At 43.7% G+C, this 25659-nt stretch overlaps 2 protein-coding genes across 9 annotated transcripts in view; one reads left to right on the top strand and one right to left on the bottom strand.

Moving 5' to 3' along the window:
• The window catches only part of NFIA (nuclear factor I A), a 562979-nt gene that overhangs the window by 486809 nt on the left and 50511 nt on the right, over positions 1–25659 (bottom strand). The gene's annotated exons all lie outside the window — the stretch shown is intronic.
• Positions 1–25659, top strand: part of LOC141572107 (uncharacterized) — a 147687-nt gene that overhangs the window by 107687 nt on the left and 14341 nt on the right. For 2 of the 4 annotated variants that reach the window (XR_016018637.1, XR_012497235.2), the window contains exons 4-5: positions 7465–7514; positions 12716–15700. Coding sequence is in view for 2 of the 4 variants with exons in the window: in XM_088791163.1 (XP_088647289.1) it covers positions 7465–7514; positions 12716–12855; positions 15743–15765 (213 nt within the window). In the remaining 2 variants the exon portion in view is untranslated. Of the gene's footprint in view, positions 1–7464; positions 7515–12715; positions 15701–15742; positions 15831–18443; positions 19328–25659 lie in introns of those variants that run through there. The other 2 variants (XM_088791163.1, XM_088791164.1) reach the window with 2 other exon arrangements.

The raw sequence follows: 25659 nt of genomic DNA, 5'->3' as shown, positions 1-25659 counted from the left end.
GTCGGAGAGAGGTAGAAACAACTATAGGGAAAGGAACTTTGGAAGAACCAGAGATTTCCAAGGATGCATTCGAGGACATTTTGCCTTGTGATATGAAATGTAAACCTCCTGCTTCTCTTCCATGAAGAAGGCTTTGGTAAAAACCTATGAATCATCCGGGAGCTCAGCGGCTCCCTGCAACTAGCAACGGCAACTGGACCTGGAGCTGAGCTGCGCCCTCCACAACTAAGACTGAAAGGACAACAACTTGAAGCTGAACGGCACCCTGCACAACTAAGATTGAAAGGACAACAACTTGACTTGGAAAGAAGTCCTGGAAGTACATACTGTTCCCCAAGAAAGTCCTGTTCCCCTTCCCCAAAAAAAATCTTAAAAAAAAAAAAAAAGGTTAAAAACAATTGCAAAAACTGCAATTACTTAAAAAAATACAAAAAAAACCTATGAGTATATTACACTTAAATGCTTTTGGAGTATGGTTTGTTATATACATTGCTAACAGACTCAAAGTGGCTCAGTTATATTCAAGTTACTTTCCAGGACTCTGGGTTGGGCAGGCTTAGTCTGTATTCTCTGGGAATTGCTCAGTGTGATGGACTGAGCAGTCATCCCCTGGCAGGCGGATTGACTTGCCTTGGCGTTCAAAGAGCTTTTCCTCTCAGTAACCTCCGTGAATGGGATGAAATTCCTGGTGGTATGCGTGGGAGAGAAGGCGATGAAATTCAATCTGGGGCTCTCAAATCTAGAACCTTTGAAACATTTCAAGGAACAGGCAGCATTTGTTAGGTGTCTTCCTCCGTGGTATATGCAGGGTTAAGGTGTGTAACTGAGGAAGGACTCCTGGGGGCTATTTTAGTTCTGTAGTAGCCAACGGATGAAAGTCTTAATTGCCTGACATGAATGATAATCAATGGACCCTGCTCTCTGGGTGTTTTAGAAGGAGTTCTGCATAGTGTGGGGAGTGGATCCAGGGAGCCGGGACTGGAGTCTTGGCTCTGCCACTCTCCTTGTGACCGTCACCAAGTCGTCCAGTCTTTTAGGTCCCTCTGACTTAGAGGAAAGTCAACGAAGGCCAACAACAGGACTCATGGGAAGATTTGATAGGTTATTACGAAAGTGCAAGAAAGTGTAAACTATAAAATGTGCGCAAATATATAATATGATACAAATACGATAAAGTTCGCACTCAACCTTGGCTCTGACACTTTTTACTTAGGTGACCTTGGGCACTTCCTGTGATCTCTCTGAGCCTCAGTTTCTCTAAAGGAAAGGAGGGGCAGCAATATTGACTCTGCTAGGGCGTTTTGGGGATCTGAAGAGTAACATTAGCAAAAGTGTTTCATAAACTATACAGTGCTATAAATGTAAAGGTTTACTGCAACTGCTTTTACTACTTATGAATTTTACTATTGATCTCATGTAGATTAAAGAAAAAAAATGGAGACTTTATATTAAACACCATATAGGACACAGAGCTTTTTAATGCCCTGTAAGACTCATTTCCAGTAAGAGGAAGAATGTAAGCCTTTCTGAAATGAAACACTCTTCCAAAACATTTTATTTGAACTTAATTTTACTATGTGGCTAGTGTGGACAGAGTTCTTCTGTGGGTAATACATGACTCACCCCTCAAGCTTTTCCAACAACAGTGAAAAGTTACAGCTATTTGATTTCCCCAATAAAGAGTTATTAGCAGTAATAATCCCAGCGAATATTAGGTAAGGTGCAGTGATCCCTGTTCTCAGGGAGGCCCAGACTTGAGTACAGTAAATACTTCATGATATATCATCGGCTAAACAGAGCAGATGCAGAGACCCAGGGCTCTGAACCCTGACTGGGGCTACCTCACTGAGTGAGTCCACGAGCCCCTGGCTTGGTCATCCTGCCTTGGGCACTACACCCTGAACTTATGTGGCCTGCTGGACATAGGGCCCTACAAGTCCCTTAACTCAACGTGTTCAACCAAACAAAGCATCTCTTCCATAGACCTCGTCGATTCCCTGTCTGGCTAGGGATGTCACCGTCTCCCTAGTCCCTGAGACCCAAGATTTTAGCATTATAATTGATACCACCCTCTCACTTCCCAAGGCCAATCAGGACTGGACTATGGTCAGCCTGGGAAATCACCTTGCCGACGTTTGCCATTTGTCACGCCTTTCCTGTTACTGCACCTACTGTCTCATTATTTTCATGTGGACCATGGCAATTTTGCTTGTCTTTGCGTGAGCTAGTCTGGATCTAGTTGTTCTGCCTGCCTTTAGTGTGTCCTTCTGTACGATCCACTCTCCACTCATCAGCCATGCTGATTTTCAGAAGGCACAGGTTCGAATATCCCACTGCCCTGCTCAGAAGCATCCCATGATACCCTACTGCCTCTAGAATAAGGTTTAAACTCCTTGGCCTGGCATTCTGTGTCTTCTACAATCTGTTTTTTTTTTTTTTTTTTTTTGAGCAAGCCCGGTACCTTGTTCCTTAGCTACATCCAACTACCGGTACTTGTTGTTTCTTAGACACACTTTGCTTTCCTTCCCCACTTCCTTTGGTCATGCAATTTTCTCCACATATCAAATCTTTGCCCATCCTCGCAGAGGTCCAAAACTGATGTCTCTTCCACGAGGAGTCCCTTAGTCGCGGGTAAATGTCTTTTATACATATATGCACACAGAACTTACTGCATTTTGTGTTCGCCCTTATTACGTACACTGAACCATGCAATATAAGTGTCACCGGTAGGGGGCAGCACAAATGACACTTACTCAGGCAGATCACCTCTGAACGCTTCCTTTCAAGTGTATTATCTCCTATTATTCTCTTTCATAGAATCTTATTCTTTTCCTACAAAACACTTAAAAACGTTTATAGCTTTGTATTTGTATGTATGCTTATTGTTTAATATTTGCCTTATCTATTATACTGCAAGCTCCCTTTGAGCGTGGACCATGCCAGTTTGTTCATCAGGGCTTATCAAAAGAGTCTGGCTCATACTATACATTAAATAAATACTAGTTAAGTAAATAAACAGTGAATGAAATGTCTGCAACCCTACTTAGACTGTCAACTTCTTGAGGCTCTCTTTGCATCTCACCATTCTATCTATCAGAGACCTGCTGTTAGATGCACAACCAACAATAACTGAATTGAATTTTAATTTCAGGTCATCATTTCTCTCTACTGAGTGAGGAAACTATTGTGGCTAACTTTTTGGCCTTTGGACTTTTCCATGAGAAAAAAAATGATGGAAAAGTATGCAATTAGATAGTCTTTGCTTGCATTCTAGCAGATGTCCACATGGGAGTCCCCCGACATGTTTTCAAGAAAAAAGACTTTTCATGATAAAGCAGATCAACAAAGTGGATGTTAGCAGCAGAAAGATAATTAACAAATTTCTGACATGAGTCTGTTTACACTGCTACTGTCAAGAGTAATCATGTTTGTTTAAGAAAGACCTTTTGCCTTGATTCTAAGTGTTCACACACGAAAATGTTTTCAGACATGGACTATAGCTGTGACATTAACATGTGCAGACATTTGTGTGTGTGTTCATTTTGTGGATGACCCATGACTTTAATGTGGCAGAACACAATTTATTTGTAAATTAATTGATCAACCATTCATCTATTTGTTTATTTTGTTCTTTCATTTTTCATTCACTCATTTGTTTTCTGACATGACAAGTACCAGAGTGGTGATTATGGACTAAGTAGAGTGATGACTGTAAACAAAAACACAACATGTACCAGGAACAGCCCTCGGTCAGAGCTCAGTGCGCCTAAAATGACCACAAAAGGCTTCATGGAGAACTCAATATGAAAAAATCCACTAATTCTTCCTTTTGATAAATAAAGGGAAAATGGGATCTTCGTTCAGTAATTTTATATTGCTCTTGTTGGTGGGTCCATTTGGTCATGACCCACCATGTGCCTGTGTGTGTGTATGTGTGTAAGCTGTGTATGTAAGTAGGTATACCTTATGTATGTGTGTGTATGTATACAACAAACTAGCCATGGCTAAATTTTGGTTGTGAAAGAGAAATGGAGGAAATTAACATTTCTAGTTTTCAAAATCCATTCTTTACTAAATAATTTTTAAAAACTGTAGCACTCATCATTCAAATCATCTACTGGGTGGAAAGCCAGGATGCAGCCAGGTGAAAACACTTACGGGTAGTTGGGGGGGGAGGCCTGACATGGGTTGCTCAACCTTCTCCTTCCAAAGAGTTTCCTAGGGCTTTGAGTTACATTAATATAAAACCCACAGGCTTAAGTCATTAATCTCTGTTGTCTCTCTTTCATCTTCCCTTCAATTTTCAAAGGTTTATTTACTAGATACTAGCTGTACACACTACTCTCTATGTATAAGATTCCCTCAGATACAGAAGAATCTACTACTACCCAGGTGAAGAGAGAGTTGGCACCTGTTAAAGTCTCTAAACTTGCAAGCAGGGTCACTCAAAGGGGCTCCTGGAACCTTTGGCGCAGCTCACCAAGGTAGGAGCAGATTCCTAATATGCCCCCAGGTATGTCTGAAATATGTCAGGCCCATCAAATAGTGTATAAAATGGTGAAGTGAGCACCCGTGTGTGTGCCTGCCATCAGCATAAGAATAGAATGCTACAACTATAATGGGAGGCTTCTGTTTACCCCTTTCTCTATAATTCATTCCTCCTTCCCACACCACACGCCCTCTCTACCCTCCCCCTTTAGGTAATCACTCTTCCGGATTTGTGGTGATTACCTTCAGCCTCTTATCATTTCTAAAGGCCACAGGGTGTAATTTGGTTTGTATGAATTTTAGATTCATTAATCAGCAAGGAGAATTTCCAATTCTTCTAGATTTTCTGCCTTGGATTATCACCAAGTTCCTTTTTTTTATTAGTTATCTGACCCTCTGAAGATAATTTGAACTTGACTGGGGTATTTAAGTAGGCGGCTTCAACTTGAGTATGTTGTTCCACAGAGACCGTGGTCAAGCTCCCCATTAATTCAGCTCACTTATGGTGAATAGCAGCAATAAGATTGGGAGGAACCCGGATGATATGAAAATTGCAAACGGTGTTATTAATCCTGGGGGAAGGCTAATGAAAAGAAATTTTGGGAACGTAATATCCATCCAACTATTTTAGGGGCTCTTATTGTCCTTCATACTCCTGACACCTCATGGGTCACCAAGTGTTCTCAATTTCACTTCTTAAATATCTCTCAGCTCTGTCCCTCCCTCTTCATCAAATACACAGTGCCTTGGTACACTCAGTGCCTTGGTACACTCAGGCCCTTATTACTCAGGCCTGTTCTATTGTCGTAAGTTCCTAACTTATTTCATGATTCTACTCTCTCCATTCCTTTTACTGAACCCAGAGAAATCTTTTCTAAAACACAAATCAGAATAGGTTACCCCATTTTCTTAACACCTTTCAATGGCTTCCCAGGGCCCTCAGGATAAAATTCAATCTTCAGAGTCAGGGTCTCTGCCTCCCTCTGTGCTTCGTCCCTCCGTCTTTTCTACCTCCCGTTGTTGCTTCGGTTGTGTTGTGTTCGTTTTTGTTTTCTCCTCTCATGTGCTGTGCCTGTGCCCGTTGTGAACTCCTGCTTGCCCTTCAAGGTTTAGGTCTAGCATCACTTCTTCTGGGAACCTTTCCTTGATTGCCTCTTTCTGAGCTCTCATAACATTTGCAGACTCTTCCATCTTTGCACTCAATAAACTGCCTTATAGGGTTTTGCCTGTCTGTCTCCCTCTCTGGACTGCAGGCTTCTTAGAAGGTAGGACTGTTCTTATTTTATGAACCATAGCAACAACCCCTCTCCCACCATGTCTGGTCCAATCCGTGTTTGTGAAATGAGTGAATGCATGCATGAGTGAATGAAATTGGAGAATAATTGAGGCTCATTCCCCCACTTGAATGTAAGCTCTAAGAAGCATGGGGTTTTGACTGTTTCAGTCTTTCCTGAAACCTGTGAACCAAGAATCATGTGTGGTACATAACTGGCACTCAATAAACAGTTGACAAGTGAATAAACTGACTTCTTCTGTGTGGCTCCAAAGGGTAGAACTGTGATGGTGGGTGGCAATTCCAGGCAGACTGAGGACAGCGGTCTAGCCCTGTGACTTACCACCAGGAGGCTCAGTCCTGCGCATGCTTTAAGCCAAGAGAAGTCAGGACTGGAAGCACGATTGACTTTCCCTTCCTGGGGGATAAGTAGTTCTCAAAATACAGTGTGGGCCACCTGGGAAACACCTGCACCAGAGTCACACAGCGTACATGTTAATATTATGTGTCCCTGGGTCCCTCAGTAGACTGGCTAATCAGTATTCCTGGGGTGGCTTCCGGAATCTGCATTTTCCCCGGCTTTCTACTTGTTGCCTGTAGATGCTAGGGGATTCAGCAATGGCATGCTGTACTCTAGAAGGGTAGCGAATACTCCATCACTATGGGAGCTCTAGAAGGGATTGGCCAACCTCGGCTGGGTGACACTAGGCGAGTGTCTGACTCTCCCACTGCACCCCTGAAACAATAGATGAACAACACAGTGTAGGCACTCAGTAAAATTTACTGAAAAGAATAATGGGGTCAAAAACTTGTTCATACAAAATTAGATAAACACATGTAAGTGCTGTTAAGTGTTTTATCTTTAGCTATATACTTGGGACAGAGTGAATGATTTATACAAAACAATAGTCAGATCTGGATTTTTTTTGTTTTTGACTTGAAATTTCCTTTATATTTGTAAATAACACCACAGATCTGAAGTCATTAAATTTCTCCTCTAAGATTTTTATAAAAGCTACATTTTTTGAGTGTGTTACAAAATACCAATAAAGAGGAATTCATTAAAGTTCACTTGAAGTTGACCTGGAAAAGGGAAAATGGGGCTTGAAATTGAGGAACCACAGTTATAATGACCTTAATCAATTTACAAAACACTCACCAGGAAGAAGGATGTAAAGATATATAAACATGGCACATACAACATAAACAATTTATTTCATTTGGCAGAGAATATCTTTAGGGAGGGTAATGGAGGGGCTTATTCCTCTCTCTGTTTGGCATATTTTATGTGTAGCATTTGGCATTTTCAAGGATACTATTATGATCACCTTGACACTTTCCTGCCTGGGATCTTCCTTTCCAATCAATAGAAATACCAGCAGCAGAAAAAAATTAAGAAATCCTTGTCATCAGACAATAGTTTAGTGGTACCAGAGGGTAAGGGGGGTGGGGGGTGGGAGATGAGGGTAAGGGGGATCAAATATATGGTGATGGAAGGAGAACTGACTCTGGGTGGTGAACACACAATGGAATTTATAGATGATGTAATACAGAATTGTACACCTGAAATCTATGTAATTTTACTAACAATTGTCACCCCAATAAATTAAAAAAAAAAAAAAAAAAGAAATCCTTGTCAGGCTAGGAATGCATTTTCAAAATAATCCAGAGGACTTCCTGATTCTTATTTTTTGAATTTTTAGCAGGTGAGCATGGATTCCTTCAAGGATGTACTTTTTGATCTAGTGAGCAGGTAATTATTTTAACCCTTCTGGTTGTAATGCCATTTAAATATTTGTATTTTCTATTGACTTGGATGTTTAAAGATGATTAAAATGTTGTCGCCCAGCTAATGATCCTTTGATCTTCAAGGATATAGCCTGAGGATTTGTTGAATATTACATCTCTAAACCTCTTTTCTTTCTCTTAATGAGGGGACACTACGTATAGTGGGTTGAATGGTGGTCTCCCTCCCAACATATACATCTACTTAGAGTCTGTATATGTGATTTTATTTGGAAAAAGGGTCTTTGCAGTTGTAAGTTAAGGATCTCAAGGTGAGAGAATCCTGGATTATTTGGGTAGGTCCTAAATCCAATGACAAGCGTCTTGAGAAGAAGAGGAGAAGACAGACCAAGAGGAGCAGGAGATGTGAAGATGGAAGCAGAGATTGGAGTGATGCGTCTGCTAGCCAAGGAACACCAAGGATTGCCAGCAGCTACCAGAAACTAGGAGAGAAGCATGGTGCTGTTTCTCCCACAGAGCCTCCAAATAGTATCTAGGCAACTAATACACTATTCTTTGGACCCTATATCTTCAGCTACTGCTCCCCAGTCTGCTATTAGGCTAGACTTACCCTGAGTTTGAAGCCTCTTGCTAAAGTGTTCTGAGGGGTCTTACTCCATAGAATACGCCGGGCATCCTGACCTTGAGAACAACCATGGTCATTTTGGGGTGGAGAAAACTGAAAAACAGCTAACATTTGTTGGTCATTTATTATGCCAAGAGATATATATGCAGTATCTTATTCAGTCTTTATAGCAGATCTCTGAAGATGGTTCTGTTATTTTCTCCATTTTCTCCACAAGGAAACAGAGGCTCAGAGGACTGACTTAGAACATGCTAACAAGGCAATGAAAGTGTTGAGAGCAGGGCTGCTGAGCTCTGGACTTGGTAAACCTCACTCCGAAGTCTTTTCTCCAAATCATTTGGAATTTCAGGGAAAACAGAGAGCTCCTTGAGCGCCAAGGCCACACTAAGTAGGTTTTTGACATTCATGAGGGCAGCCCTGGGATCTCTGTGACTTCTTAAATTCTATAAATCTCTCTACTTCAGAAGAGGATGGTGGATTAACTCATGAAAGGACTCCCAGAACGAGCGACTCAAATCTGATTCTCATTTAATTCTCCCCCCACCCCGACAGCATTATGAAAAAAAAAATCATTATTAAACCTGTTACATGTTACTTCAAGTCATGGAATATTGAGGTTGCTCATGAATAGAGGAAACCACCAACATTAAATTTCAGAATCTATTTAGTTTTTGAATCATTTTACATTGAAAAATATAACTGCACACTAGAAAAAGATGGTGGGAAATAGATCTCTCAAGCTCTGCACAGGAAGGATTTTGAAAGCTTAAAATCAGTGGGAAGAATCACAAAGGAAAATTTAGATAGGTTTGACTACATAAAAATTAACCAACAACGGCAAGCCAACAATCATTTTAAACAAAATCAAAGGGCAAACAAACCTCTGGAAAAACACTTGCAGCAAATTTAAAGAAAGACTTAATAGCCTTGATATATAAAGATTTCATACATATCAATAAGACAAGCTATATTATTGCCCAATTGATAAATGAAGCAAAGGAATAGTGAGGTAAATTATGATAAGACATTAAGAAACCATCTAAATTATGTTTAGAAAAGGTATCCAGCAGCAGGAAGATTCTCATTATAAATGCTAAATCCACAAAGCAAGATATTAATATAAAACATGTCAATATAATAATGAAAGGTAGCATTTATTTGGGACTCTTTATGTACCACGTACCACTTTGAGTGCTTTCAATGCCTTATCTCCTTGAGTCCCCCAAACAACCTAATGAGATATGTACTATTACCATTTGCACTTTATTGTTGAGGAACTTAAGGCTCAGAGAAGTTGAGTAACTTACTCAGTGTCATCCAGCAAATTCATGACATAGCTGGGATTCCAGGTCTGTCTCCAAAGTTGCAACTCTTTATGTTTCTAATGGCTTACTACACTGTAAGTCACATGATGCTAGGATCCTGCCTTTTAATCTTTGTACCTCTCATAGTACCTTGCAAATAATTAATGCTTGCTGAATTAGGGAGACAGAAGAACTTATTAAAAGAATAGGACTTATAATCAGACAGATCTGGGTGGCCCTGAACAATGTAACTGCTGCCAGCTTCAGTTTCTCCACCATAGTAAATTGTGGCGAGGATTAAGTAAATTTCTGCCCTTGGAGGGCTTAGCATGTTGCCTAGTACATAGAATGTGTTCAGCAAATGGCAGGTGATACTGAATTGAATAGTATCACATCTCTTTGCACAATAAGGCAAAGTATTTATCTTAACAATTGGTACTAACATTGTTCCGAAGGAGGAAGCCATCTTTGCTTGGGACAATAACCTTGATGATTTACTAAGGGTATTTGAGATCTGAGGGTGTGAGTGTTGTAAGTTCAATCTTCAGCAACTCCCCCTCCCCCAAAAGGGAATGGTTCAAGTAGTTGCATCTGAGGATATAAGATTATTTTTTCCTCCTGAGAGGGAAGAGAATGGAGCAGTACAAAGAGGTAGTGAATCATGAGGGGTGAGGCTGAGCCGGTGGGAAGGAAATGAGCAAACTATGAAAAGGCTGAGGGAAGTGCCATTGAAATCCCCCGCTGGTAAGATGGCCCAGCCTCTTATGTTTCATGTTTAACATGATGCTGTGTTGCTGCGACATCACTGCCCCTTCTTCCTTCCAGACACCCTAGTGATTTCTTCCAAAAATCTACTGAACTCACAACCGCTTTACATGAAGTTTTACATAAATATAAATGACCTCTTTTGTGCTCAGATGGGTACAGGCCTTGGCAGAGATGGCACCTAGAAAAGGAGCCTGGAGACCTAGAGAAAAGAAGCCGCTCCAGGAATCCTGACGAATCTTCAGATTTCAACAACGTAGCGGGAATTCACACCAGTTATATGGAGCCTGGGAACCCCTTATTGATATTTTGTTTACCTCTGTTGCCTTATTGTCCTTTCACATGATAAATGCTCAGCAGAAATTTGTTGAATAACTGAGGAGAACAATGAAAAGCATATCTTTGTGGCTCAGACTCTAATTACATAGGAATTCAGAGAAGGGAGAGACCCAGGAGCTAAAGGAAAGCAGGAAGGCTTTGTTCAGAATGTGTCACTTCTGACGCCTTGGAGAGCTGACCCAAGAGTGAGTTTTGCTGTTGTCACTGGGTTGATAGGAGCACATGAATGGAGACAACTGGTGCAGCCAGCCAGCTCTGTGCCCTGTCAGAATCTAGTATTTGCTATTTGGGACACCTCTGGAGGATACTTGGATATCATGAGAGTGTGGTCAGAAGAGACTCATGCTGTTGCTGTCACAAAGGAAAGAGGATCAATGAGTTCATTTTGAAGGGGAGCAGACAGCTCCCAGATCCAGGCGTAGTGCGTCTGGGCATAACTGAAAGGGAGGCGGATTGCCGAGAGCCTGTGTGTTCAGAGAGGATGGGGTTTAGCCACAGAGTGGTCAACTTGCCCGTTGCCTAGGAAAGGGCACCTTGGACGCCTGTCAGTTGGAAGATATTGTCTCCAGATGGAGTCCTCTGCCTGCTGGCAAAGTCAACAGCATTATTTGGTAATATTTTGATGTGCTATTTATGTGGAAAGGGGGGTTATTGACATATCTTTCACATCATGTACAAACAGTTCTAACTTCTCCTTCTGAAGGGGACTGTAAGTGATGAAGATGGAAAATCCTGGAAAGGCATTAGGGGGCAAAGAATGGGCTGGGCATGGGCTTGTGCCCAACACCATGTGTCCTGGCCAAGCATCCAGGCTGGGGCTTGATTTGCATTCAGGCTGCATCTCTGGTTGGTGAAGCTGGACTCGCTTGTCGTCCTGACGAATCTGGCAAAAGCTCCAGATGAGGGGTGACAATGAATGGGAAAACACTGCAGAGGGCAGGGATGGGAGGGGAGGGCTTGGGAGAATTACCCAGGGGTTTCATGGCATGCGTTTGTCTGTTCCTCATCTCCTTTTGGGAAACAACTTAAGAAAACCAAGCAAACAAAGAGGTCCACATTATTTTAGCGACCTCTGACAAAACCTGTACATCTCTGGTCAGAAATGTGTGCCTTCCCTCCATACAGCATTTGTTTTAAGCATTTAGCTTCTCTACACAGTTGCAAATTAATCTACCCATTCATTTTTCTCCTCTCTCTTCTCTCTCTCTCTCTCTCTCTCTCTCTCTCTCTCTCTCTCTCTCTCTCTCTCTCTCTGCCTTCTCCCATAAAATCACTTTAGTCAGCACAAATTTGGAGGCAGAACCAAACCCAGTAATAGCATATCTCATGCTGCTATCAATTTTCTGCCAAAAGAACATTTCGGGACACAAAGTCCTTTGTCTATTTCCAGAAGCTCGATTCAATGACATTACATGAATGACTACAACACTACAGCGTGTTCTGCACCGTTTCAAATTGTAACCTAAAAAAGGGAAGAACTTGGATTGTGGCCAGCGCGTAATGATTTCAGTTCTTAAGAAAATCCAGCAACCATCACACCACATTCAATATTTTCTTGCTGTGGAAATTTAAGAATCGACTCTAATCAAATAGCAACCCCACCACCCCCATCCTCCATTTTGCTATGGTTCCGGTTACTAGCAGGCCTCCCACGTCTGTTTTGGCTTAAAAAATAAATAAGTTTACAATATGTTTTTAAAAATAGGGCTGAATCAGAAAATTGTATATCTTAGAAAACGAAGGCAAAATGTAAAACAGGCTAATCATGATTCCAAATTCAATCTTCAGGGCCTTAATTGATCCCATCCCAAAGGTAACATTCTATCTTAATTGACATGCTGAGATGGTTACAATTATGTAAAATAAAACTGGGCCTGTTGGAAACTCCATGTTTTCTTGCTGAATGGGAGATGGCCAGTTTTTATAATAGTTGATTGCAAAAGGATGCAACCACTTTGCTCATATTTCCTATTTTGGTTTGGCCCTTGTACATGTGCAGTGAGGTCTCCCTTCCTTTAAATAAAGTGTGGGCATCAAGGGGGGTTTGATGCCATTGTATTTTCCTTGGGGTTGAGGCAGGATAGAAAAGGTCAGCAGTTTCAATGTCCATTTTGTAAGCCAGTGAGTGAGTGAGAGAGAGAGGATGAAATTGAACATTTTCATATTCGTTGGCAGAGTGATTTTTCTGCGCGATTGTGACCACACGCTCAAGCTCGGTCTGGATGGGAAACAGATGGCAGTGAGCAGGCGCAGAGCATGTGGAGATCACGCGATGCAGCGCCCATGGGATGGACTCACAGCCCTTCTGGGACTCGGTGGGTCTGAAGAACGATGCCCATAAGGAGCCCTCACCCCCTCTCAGTCGCCTGCAGCCCTTCTGCCTGTCTGCCGAGAGCACCATGAATGGGGAGGAGGCCATGACTCCCCGGGGCGATGCTGGATGTTGAGGAGGCAGAAAGGCAGGAGGCCGGTTATGCAATCGGGAGAGGCTGAGGCCACCTTTGACGGGACGTGCCTCTTGGTGTCTTGCCTCCTTGGATGGGTGAACCAAGAGAGCCCTGTGGTTGGTGACTCCTATTAACCACCGTCCTGCCTAGACACCAGCCACAGCAGTGCCTTCATATTGCATCTCGACCTGGCTCGCTCTCTCCCTCCCAGGAATGTCAGTCTATCAACACCCCCACGGGCTCTGATTTAATTCAGAGCCTCATCAAGTCACTCCTGGATTGTTGCAATCGATTTTCTAATTGGCCTCTCTGCCTCCAATCTTGCTGCAGCTAACTCACGTAGTAGCGGGGGGAATACAAACCTGACTATGGGACTTGCCTCCCGAAACCTTTCTATGGCTCCCCCAAGAGACTCAGAATGGACCCCAACTGTTGTTACTTACTTATCGGTATAATTACTTGTTTAATGCTTCTCTGCCTGCCCGGTTAATGCTGGATCCATGGCGTCCAGCACAGGGGCCTTGATGAATTTTTGTTGACGGAATGGCCTCCTAGGCAGACTCCCCCATCCATACAGCATTATCCAAATGTACTCATACATTCTTCCTTTAGCAACATACCAATGCTGTGGTCTATTTGTCCCCTCCTTTAGGCCTGTATAGGCAAAGAACATAGCCCAAGGAACACTCATTGGCCAACAGTGCAGTTTGGACGTACTTACACCCCCAGGAAGCACCTCACACAGTAATGGTCTGATAAACAGAGACTATTATATTTTACAGTTACTTTTGTAGGCCCTCAAGACCTCAAGGCTGCATGGGTCTTAAATCGTACTGAACAGACTAGTTTTACAGAAGAGGAAACGGAACCCAGCAGAGGTTATGTGACTTCTTGGATCACTAGTACTCACCTATGGGCAGGTAGAGAAGAAAACCAAGGCTTCTACTCTGAAGCGCTTATACTGCATTGGGCAGGAGCCCCAGATTACTTGGGAAATAAGCAAAATCCCTCCATGGCACCTCCTTTAATTCCAATCCACTTTTGTAGCTGCCCCCATTTGTTTCTCATTTTTATGTTATTTGTGCTTAAAGGCCCCATGGAAAGCCCTGTTCATGAGAAGCAGCCTGGGACAAAAACAAGGAGAGTCAGTCCTAGAGTCAGGAAGACCTGGGTTCAAATCCAGGCTCTACTACTTCCTTGCTTTATGAGCTCGAGCTCACTTAGCTCTCTGGGCCTCAGTTTCCTCATGATAACCTCACAGAGTTGTTATATGGATTGGATGAGAAAACATATGAAAAGCTCTTGCCATGTCATAGAAGTTTAATAAATATTCAATGCCTTTTCATTCCCTCTCTTTTTGTATCCCATTTGGCCCATGTTGCTCTAGCATTTTCAAGAGTAGCATCTTTTGGTGGTTCCACATACTGGTTCCAGAGACGTATGTTCCGGCCTCTGCCTTCTTCCCTGTGTGTTTTTATTTGGCACCGTGGGTACCACCGTGATACAATAAAGTCATGCTCTCAAGGTTACTCTCCAGTACACAAGTCAGTGAACATAGAGAAAGTCACAACAGAGTCTGATCAATGCTATGATAGATGTAAATATGAGGTGATTTGAGGGAACAGAGAAGGGGAATTAAAACCTAACTGTGGTGTCAGGAAGACTTGTTGGAGGAAATGACATGTGAGATGGGGCCTGGAGGAGAAATCTGAGAGAGCAGTTCAAGTGAAATGAAGACCTACTGTGTGCTGGGCATTACTTTAGGTATTAAAGTGACAGCAGTGATAACAAACCAAAGTTCTTTAAGGAGCTTTCATTATAGTAGGGAGACAATGATAGGCAGAGGGAGCACGATGTACGAAGAACTACTGAAGAGCAAACTACATTTCAAGTCCTCTTAGCTTGACCTGAACCTCTTGTACTTTTCTCTTAACTATTCTGATTGGTACAGACACTTGGGAGATTTTGTCTTCAACCATTAAAAGAAAACGGATAGTTTCTTTTTCTTGAAAGACTCCCACTCATATTTGTTCCTTCCTTCATAGCCTGCCTGAGACATTACTGCTCATCTCTTGGACATTGCACAAAGCTAAGGCTGCCAAGTGGTCACAATTTCTGAAAGAGAAACGCTGGGAAAAGAGTCAAAGTGGAAAGGGGTGACCCATACTAGAGGAGAAGTACTAATAGTGGGAAGAGTGAAATGGGGAAGAAACTTTCGAATGGGTACAGCATTCCAACTGAAAATTGGATATGGAGCCCATTCACAAATTATCTTCTTGGTTTAGAGACCTTAGACCTGGGTTTAAAACATTTGGGTAAAAATGACCGGCAAGTCAGTGTTTCTCAAGCCTGGAAAGGCAAGACTCTATCCTACTAAGCTTGGAACTCTGTAACGGCACCTGCTGGAAGGTAGGTGCTCAATCACTATGTTAAATTTAGGTTTGCTGTCAGAGGCTCAGCCCTCTGTGAATAGGCTGCTGGTTTCTGCTGACATTAAAAATAACATTCCTTTGAAAATAATGGTGATCTTTGGGAGGAAGGATTGTGACCGATTTACATTTTATTCTTTCTTTTAACCTGCATTAAACATTTTGTTATCACAAATGTATTACTTTTATCATCAGAAAACAATAATAATTTCTTGAAAGGTTCATCCCTAGTTCCCCCTTCAAGCAATGTTTATAGGTAGAAAGAAGAGAAGGTGGAGGGGATACGCTTTCATGGTGACTCATATGAATTGTCCCCCATTTGGCAGGGAAGGATGGAGAGAAATGTTGAAGTCTTCGGACCTAAGCTTTTCACATATCGAGGCCAGCAGAGTACCAGCATACAGTAAATGTTCTGTAAGTATCTGTTGAGTGAATGAATATCAGGGAAGCTGGTGAAGCTTACTTTTCCATTCCCTCGTTTCTATTCCTAAACAAGTTTCCAGTTAGAGAATTCCCCCTGTGGCCTATAGGTGAGAGACGGGTGCATCAGAAACAGGGTCCAGATAGGTTGAGTGACCTGCCCAGGTCACTCCATAGGTTGGCAGGCCAGTTAGCAGAGCCAGAACTACAAGCTAGAGACCTGTGCCCAATGATGGGGCCAGGTCTTGTAGGGTCTTCGGTCAGCCAGCGTGTGTGTCGCATTGCCACAGATTATACACATGTTGCTTTCCATGAACGGTAGTGTTGTTTGGAGCATAAGGCTGCCTTAAACAGATCTCTACTACACAGAACAAAAGTAACTTTGAAAAAAACAACAACAACAACCTCACACACTACCACCCTTCCTGCCGGCCCTGTTGTGATTTTGCACCGAGGGTGCATTTTAATTGACGAAATGTGCTACACAGCCCAACCAAATTGAAAAGTAACAACCTTCGCTTACCATTTGGGGACGTGACGGAAGTGCCAGAAGTTAAACTCTGAGGACTAAATGAAATAACAGAAGCTCCCTACCCTCTCTTGAAGAAGCTCATTAGTTCTTGCTTTCTCACATTCTGTTTGCTGTGGCCTACAGCCAAAAATGGAGATGGCAAAGATAATAAGAGAGAGTTAAAAATATGTGCAGAGTAGCTGGGCTGTGTGGGACCCCAGACAGCTGGAGGAGGGGCTCAGGTAGGGAGAGGTTGGGAGGGAGGCAGGAGGGGCAGGAGGAGGGGTGAAAAGGGCGGAGACAGAATGAGAAGCAGAGAGAGACACCCACACACAGAGATACATGCAGAGAAATTGGCAGGGGGGCAGAGGCAGGGCACCAGAGGAACAGAGAAGGACAGAAATACAGGAGTGTATGGGAGACAGTCTGTATACACTCAGAGACAGAAATATATACACTGAGATGGAGAGACAGACATGGGAGACTGAATGTGCTCTGAGCAAATATATACAGCAATTGGAGAGAGTTCAAGGGTCAAGGCCATGTTGTGGGGTGAGGCAGGAGCAGGGTCAAGTACATCATATTGGTCCCTCCGTGTGCTCTACCCACAGCAGCACTTAGACACAAGGGAAATCAGACTTAATGTGAGTTTCGAAGGCAGCCATGAGAATGACAAGCCGGAGAGAGGATGTCTCAAATGTGGCTTACCCTACCCACCTGGCAGCGGCCCTAGGTCCCTAGTCTATGATTAAACTCACTAAGAGCGATCCCTCCTGCCCCAGCTCCCACATAGCAGGGGGCCTGAGGGGCCCCGGTGGCTCAGCTCCCACATCATCATTTATCTTTTGTTTCCCAGGCCTAACACAAGGCCTGGACACAGCAGGAGCTTGCTACGTAAGTGCTGGTTGACTGACGTAAGCACAGGGGCACCACCTCGTCCCTTCCTGCTGCCTCCTTGGTGTCATACAGTTCACTCCTCTCCTCAGCAAATTCCTGAGCACCTACTAGGTGCCAGGCACTGGTGAGCAGGCACAGTCTCTTTCCTCAAGAACTCCCGTTTTACTGGGGGAGACGGATTAGAACATCAGCGTTTCCACTCCAAGCAGAGCACGGGGATCCCAGTTACTTGCAACTTGGGCCGAGCTTGCAGGAGTGTCGCCTGTACCAGTCTTCAACAAATGCCACGGCGGGCGGGCAGACTGGGGACTGAAAGGAAATGTCATAGAGCAAAAAAAGAAAAGGAAAAGAAAGGAAAAAGAAGCTAGCATTTACTCTTGTGCCAGGCACTGTCACATATGTTATTTCATTGAATCTACACTGATCTACCCAATAACCCTGGCAGGTGGCTATTTTCAATCCTCATTTTTTTCTTTTTTCTTTTTTGGAGATGAGGAAATGCAAGTTCAGAAAGGTTAAGGATCCAGTCCAAGGACCCTCAGCTAGTCAGTGACAGAGTCACTAGCCTGGGTCTATCTTCCTACTGCCCTAGATTCTCCCGAGGCCTCGTGAAATTCATCATCCATCAAGGAGACAAAGGGCTGACATTAACACGGAGGCAGCCCCAGAACACAGCCAGGCGCTGGCTGCCACCTACCCCTCCATAAATGTATTTTTCAACAATGAGGTTTTCTCTGCAAGTTGGTGATTTTATGGCTCTCAGCAAAAATCTGTGACACCAGATGTTAAATGCAGCAGGAGAAAGTTATTTTCATCTTTGGTGAAATCTCGCAGAGTGCACTGAGGCTGGTCACATATCTGACTTCAGGCAACATGTGATCTGATTTCTGTTCACAGAAAGAGGCTCGGCTAGGGCGGACAGAGACGCGAGCGGCTGCTTGGGCCGCTGCGTGTTGGGAAAGCGGACAGCTCAGTCTGTGACTTCTCTTGTGACTTTACTGGTAAACAACAGCTGGCTTGTTTGTGGGACCAGCCCCTCAGCCAGAAACCCAGCAATTACTTGCTGTGGCCTTGACAACAGCACTCTCGGAACTTGTCTACACGGCAGCCGGGTAGTCCTAGCTGGTCATGGTGACCTCTCCTCTGTTTCACTCCTGTCTTCTCTGTTCACTTCCATCCACACGTTCTATCCTGTCTAGGTTCCTGGGCCCCGCCTATGGAGACAGTAACTATCTGGACAAATCACATGAAATGGCCATTGTGTCGGTAGGTAAAAAACAAACAAATATTGACCGTTCCATGTGGCTCGCGCTAATATATTGAGCTTAGTATTGTACCGGAGTGGTTTCTCATTGTACCTGGAGTGTTATTGGTTCCTGGATCATAGGGTCATTGGAAGATTTAATGTTTATAAAGACACTGAGGATATTGCTTGGCACATAGTCAGTATCCAATAAAGGGAAGCCAGTATTAGGATACGGTTATCACAGCCCCAGGCTCTTTACCTTATCTGCCCCCAAATGGCGTCTTGCCCCAAACTCCTGCTGGAAGCCTACTTGTCCCATCCCCCACAACTTGAGTCTTTTTGATTACCCAGCCCAGCTGCCAGGTTCCCAACACCAAAGACTGTATCTGCAGCCCCTCTCTGACTCCCCTGAATGGCTGTCATTGCCTGGGTTCAGGCAGTGCCCTCTGTGCTGACGAACCCAGCATAGCCAGCTTCAGGGGCAGGTCACTTCCCTCAGGCCCTGTGTTCACTGAGTTATGCAGGTTCTAGGTTTGTTTTCCGTTGTATCTAGAAGAAATGAAACAGCAGTGTCTTCTGAGGGGACCAGTGACTGCCCAGGCTGAGCGGCTCTGTAAGTTTAGAAACATATTTTTTCTTAGACTCAGAATAGAGCAGGGTTTTCAGGACAGATTCCTACCAGCCTGGCTTCCAAGAGACTGGCACGTGAACAGGGCCAGTTTATTCATTTTCAATGAGAAACAGAGCTGCCAAGGGGTAGGAATGGCTGGGTTAGCACATTATCTCCCTCTAGGAAATCTGCAGGGCAAATTTGTGGGATATTTGGTGAAGAGTGAATCTGAGAAAAGGAGGCTGAGCATCTTGAAGGATGATGATGCTCGATGAGTCTTCTGCCCACAGCATGGCACCCCTCTCCAGTGGCCAGCTGGGGTCAGTGATGAATTCACTGACTTTCTATTGAGCAGAGCTGGGTAAAAACAGTTTTTCCTTTTAGGTTTTTAATTTTTTTTCTCATTCACTATGACCTTCCGACCCCTTTTGGTGAACACTATCTTCCATCACTATAGCAATATTATTTCATACTATTAACCAGTTATTAGCTTCCTGAAATACCATTAATCTCAGTTTTGCCTTCCTGAGATGATCTAAGTCATATTCAATTTAAATCAGTTCAATATGACCAATATTTAGCATGTACCTAGGACATGCTAGACCTGCCTAAGATTTTCCAGGTAATGTTAAACTTAGTCTCTTCAATTAAATTTAATTTGACCAGTATTTATTGAACTACAGTCCCTGTCCTAGACCCTGGGGCTACAATGGCAGACAGTTCACACACAGTCCTTATCCATTAGTGTAGTTAGGGGAACTAGGCAGATAAGCGAGCAATTACAAAACCCTGGAGAAGAGTTAAGATATGGAAGTACAAAGTGCCATGGGATTCAGAGTAGTAATGGCATCTAATTTACAGTTAAGGTTTTCTTGGGAGGGCTTCCTGGAAGAAGTGACATCTGCTCTGGGGCTTGAAAGATCAATAAGAGTAAGGGGGAAAGTGTACACATGTGTTTATGTATGTGCATGCACATGTGTATGTGTTTGTGTGCATGCGTGTGGGTATGTATGCACATGTACATTGGTGTGTATGTGTTTGTGTGTGCGTGTGCATGTGTAGGGATGTGTGGGGACAGAGCCAGGGGTGCAGTTTCCAGGCTCTCGGACTCACGTGGAAAGGTGCTGGCTCAGGTAGTAAATGGCCATCAACTGGGATTGGATGGCCATCAGCTGTGGCTAGTTGGCCGTCAACTGTAACCAGTGAGCCATTGGCCACTAATATAACTGCCGTGGCTATGCTAGCAGAAAATGGGAGCTAGCAAGAAGATGGTGGCTGGCAGGTGCGGATTGCAGTTAGGATGGTGGGTTGCAGACAGTGTGGCTCCTGCTTCCTGTGTCTCCAACCCAGCCGCCAGCGAGAATATAGTGGTGTGACTTCCCCATCTATGGCTCCGTGGGTGTTCCTTTTCGGCCTTACCATGTCCTGCGTTCTTATGCGGGGAGCAGGACCAGAGACCCCACAGGCCGCCCTGCATGACAGGATGTGTTTAGGTACATGTGGACAGGCGTGTGTGGCACAGTGGAGATAGGATTAGGAGAATTACCAGAGGTGAGACCGGGAAAGTGGGCAGTGACGAGACACTGCAAGGTCTGGCAGCCCTAGTGAAGGAGGTAGGACTTCATCCTCACAGCCATGAGGGGAAGCTACTGAAAAATCTTAAGCAGGTTATGAGGTAATCTTATTTGTGGTTTAGGAAGATCTCGCTGACTACAGTGAGGGCGTTGGCGGATTTCCAGTATCCTCTACCAATACTTTTATGGATATATTTCTCAATTTCTGCTTACATATGATTTAATTTTCTCCATGAATTAATGGATTTTCTAGTTTATCTCATCCATTATTTCCAAGTTTCTGCTGGGTTTGGGGTGTGAGTTAGGGAACACTTCTGTCACCCTATGAGTGAAATCTGTCTCTGTTCCCTCTCTGCCTAGTGCTGCTAGAAATGACCCACAATGCCTCACACCTGAGACTAGCAATAAACTATTGGAATAATGCCCACACAGAAAAAGAGGTAGCTCCATTAGTGTTAAAACACTTTTTTTTCTTTTTTTTTGGAGGGAGCAAAATGGCCATAAAGTTGACTTTAAAACTAAGAATTATTAACTCTGCATTTGGTTGTTTAGGTTGGTAAATGATTTCTGTGTTATGGAGACATCATTGATTCCTTCATGAATGGAAAAGGCTCTGGGGAAGGCCAGCTAATCCTGTTAGGGACTCAGCATGTCCTAATTGACTTAGAAGTAGTGGGAGCAGAGGGCTCCCTTTCTTCTCCTTCACTGACTGTCAGCAGATGGAGCAGAAGCAGAGCTCTGCAGCTCTTGCCTTTGCCGAGGAGAATGAGAGGGGCCTGAGCCTGACCTGTCCCTGTGCCATTACCTACCTATGTGGGGGCTTCCACGGTGAGGTGGGGGTAGGGGAATTTCTTGATAGAGACAGAGTTACCCTTCCCTGTGTTCCTGGCTTTAACACATAAAGGAATGCTTTGCCTAAATTTCCCATCTTTCGCCACTTAATAGCTATTAAAAAGTGCATGTGTTTGTGTGCTTGATGTACCTGGATGACAAGGGATGCAGCTCCTGATGGGGCCAGTTCTTGATGACTTTGGAAAACAGATGAATTTGCCTTTGTGATTGATCAGTCTTCTTGGTTGTGTGGGCCTCCACCTCTGGGCTTCTCTTCCTGCCATGCATTGCCATTTCGGGATTTCCTTCCTTCCTTCCTTCCTTCCTTCCTTCCTTCCTTCCTTCCTTCCTTCCTTCTTCCTTCCTCCCTCCCTCTTCATTTGTCCTCCTCTTTATGTTTATTCAATCTTCATTCAGGAAAGGTTAGTAACTTGCAACTTAAACTCATTCCATAAACATTTCTGGAGTGCCAACTATGAACTATTATAATGGGAGCTACAAAAATGAGTAATGTACAGGCCATACCTTCAAAGCAAGCCACAAAACAGTTATTCTATAAGGCAGAATGTTCTGAGGGTCATAAGAGAGTAGTACAAGGCACTTACATTTAATGAGCAACTACTATTGGCCTATTTTACACACATTATTTCTTTTAATGCTTATCAGGTAGGAATTTTAATCCCTATTGAATTCACGAGGAAATGAGATTCAGGGGAGGTAAATAACTGTTCAGTGTCACAAAACATTGGCTATGACCACAGATCCATTTGATTCCAAAACTCATGTTTATTTTATTAGGTTGGTGCAAAAGTAATTGCGGTTTAAAAGGTTAAATTGCAAAAACCCGCAATTACTTTTGCACCAATCTAATACAATTGTTTCAAAGTACAGGGCGAATACATTCAGCTTTTGTTGGGGGAAAAGGGGCTATCAGTAAAGGCTCATAGAGGAGTAACACTGGAGATGGATATTGAAGAGTAGGATACTATTTTAATATTAAAAAAATCAGACTTTATAGGGGGATAAGCTTTTTAACCAGAGACAGGAAACACACAAGGAAAGTTTCACATGCATATTAAATGACAGAGTATCAAATGGAGATTTGAGCTCTGCACATTGAGTTTTTGGGTTGCAGCAAGGTGTACTGGGGGAGAAAAACAAGCTTTGAAATGATGCAGACCCACGTTCAAGCCCCAGCTCTACCATTCATTAGCTTACTTGTATGATCTCTGGCAAAAATAAGCACTCTGAGGCTACGTTTCTGCATCTGTAAAATGGGACTAGTAATAGCTACATTAATATCTGTGAAGATTAGATGAGCAAGTGTTTACAACATACACGGCCCAGGGGAGGCCCTCAGTGGACGTTACCGATTCCTAAGATAAACAGTTAAGGGTTGGGGTCCCAGTCACCAAGGTCAGTCAAGAGAAAGAAGTGAGGGAAATCCTGGGCCCACCCTGGGTGTGGGGGATGGCTCTCAAAAGCGAACAATGCTCCCTCTAATGACACACCACTGAGCCATGTCTGGGAAGGTAACTATTTCCACCTTTTACTGCACAGTTAGTACCAGCTTTTACAGGCTTCTGTTTTCTAAGAAGGCAGTTTTCGAAGCATTTATTATCTCTGGTGTCGCCTCCGAGGTTGGCACGTTCCTCTCTGCATCTGTCGTACGATGTGGAAAGGAGAGGCAAGGAGAACCCAGTGCCGGGGAACACTACAATGCTTTGGTCTATTGTGGCCAATTTGGTATTTGAAGCAGGAGGCCCAGGATATTCCCAGTGCAAGAAGTCTGAGGAACTGGGTGTGTGGGACGCAGGCAGATGCAGCCTCACAGAAATCCTGCACCTGTGTCATGGGGTAGAGGGTGTCAGGGAAGGTGAGGCAAGCACTGTGCAAGCAGCAGAAAGGAAATATTATCGTGAAGATCAGCTTCTTTACCCCAACACCAAAACTCACAGGAAAACAATTTTTCATAGTACCACAAAAATCAGACCATGGGCCTCTCAAAACCCTCCCATGGCTCTCGTTCCTGCGACGGCTTCAGTACACGATTTGTCCCCTCCACACTCTCCTACGACTCTCCCCTTCATTTGCTCTGCTCCAGCCACGAGTCTCTCTGCTTTTCTAGAATATTCCAGCCCTGCGCCTGCCTTTAGGGTGTTTGCTCTGGCTTTTCTTTCTGCCTAGAATGTTCTTTCCTGAACACCCTGTTTAATAAAGCTCCCTCATGCCCTGGCTCTTCTATCTGCCTTACCTGCTTTATTTTTTTCCATAGCAATTATCACTATTTCTTAATATTAGTTACATAACATAGTTATAATTCTAAGTCAGAATGTGATGGGTTGAATTGTTCCCCCCACACCGCCATATACCAGTCTTTGACCTTATTTGGTGTAGGGTCTTTACATAGGTAATCAAGTTAAAATGAAGTCATGAAAATAGGCCCTAACCCAACGTGACTGGCATCCTTATAAAAATAGAAAACATTAAGAAATATACATAGAGATACACATAGACGGAAGACAATGGGAAGCAATACAGGGAGATGATAGCCACCCACAAGCCAAGGCGAGTGGCCTGGAGCAGATTCTTTCCTCCCAGACCCCAGAAAGAACCAACCCTGTAGACACCTTGATCTCCGACGTCTAGCCTCCAGGTGAGACGATCCATTTCTGTTGTCTGAGCCACCCAATTTGTGGCACTTTGTTACGGTAGCCCTAGCAAACCAATATGCATTCTCTATAATTTACGTTTCCAAAATTAAATTTACTCTTTATCTCCTCTGCTAGACCAACAGCACCATAAGCCAGAGATTTCTGTTTCGTTCACTGTTATAACACGAGTACCAGATAATGCCTGGCAAATAGCTCACGTTCAAGAACTATTGGTAGAGTAAATCTGTCATAAGACAGACCATTGATACATTTACGCTCTGAGTGTCCATATGAAGAAGGACACTGGGAAGAGTAGGTCTCTGCCATTATTTGCTTGGTTCTTCTGTGTAGGGGTGAGGAGCCAGGGACTGTGGGTGCCCGCTTCTCTTCCAGCATGTTTCGGAAACCGGAGCCCTTCTTCAGAAGACTTTTAAGGATGAGGAGAGTGCAGCCCTCATCAGTGTTCAGAGAGAGTCGCTCCAGATGGAGCATTTAGCACACGGCTCGAGATCCAGTTACACTCAACCGCGCTGCCACGAGCACTAATAAGGCCCGACGGCCTAATAAGCTGTCCTGTGGTGAGGCTGTGTTGGGAAGACGGTACCAATAATAAGATTTTTCTCCTAATGGTTAGCTTGACAGGGGTCGCTAGTATTGGAAGTTGAGTGGGTCAAGGTGTGCTAGGCAGGGGCTCCCAAACCCATTTCAAAAAGAGAACCACCTTGTCTTTTTGCTGGCTGCAGCATTAAGCAGTTACCCAGAGACCCAAAAGGTCTTCTTCCTTTGTGGCTTTTCTCATACTGGCCCAAGCAAAGAACTGAAGGTATTAGCATAGTAGAACAGCTTTTATTGAGCACCTACTATGTGGCAGGTACTCTTCTAGCAGGAGGAGACAAAGAGGTTAGAGACATGTTAGAGAGATGTCACGAGGATGGAATTAAGTGAAATTAAATTAAATGATAAGGAATGTAAAGTGCCCAGTACAAGGTCTGGCATAAAGTGAGCATTGGACAATATAAGTTCCCTTTGACTTTCAATGGGTATAACCTGAGGTGCAAGGCAGAGCATATAGAAAAAAAAAAAAAAGGCAAGTTGATTTTTGGTGTCTCATGGTGGCAAAGGCAATTATGTATTTCAGAGGAGGGAGACATTGTGAGGAATGGTCCAGGGGACAGGAACGGCCCCTGAGTCTGAGAGGAATTCTGGAAAGGGGAGATATTTGGTTGAGGCTGAAGCCTGTGCATTTCATAGAGAAAAAGGCATAGCTGTGAAAAGAAGTGTGTGAGTTTGGCAGGCCACCAAGGTAAAGCCTGGGACCAGGGAGGTCAGCGTTAGGCTCTATGCTAAGGATTTTGTGTGCACTATTTCTTTAAAAGTCACTTGCCTCTATGAGGTAAGTTCAATTATCATCTCCATTTTATAGCTGAGAAGATGGAGGCCCAGAGATGGAAGGAACTCAACTAAGGTTTCACAGGCTGTAAGAGGTAGAGTGGGGCTCAG

This window comes from Rhinolophus sinicus, chromosome 14 (genome assembly GCF_057876585.1).
Source record: "Rhinolophus sinicus isolate RSI-liver-muscle chromosome 14, RSI-T2T, whole genome shotgun sequence".
Classification (NCBI taxonomy): domain Eukaryota; kingdom Metazoa; phylum Chordata; class Mammalia; order Chiroptera; family Rhinolophidae; genus Rhinolophus; species Rhinolophus sinicus.
The sequence above is the reverse complement of the archived record's forward strand: the minus strand, read 5'-3'. Positions and strand labels throughout refer to the sequence as shown.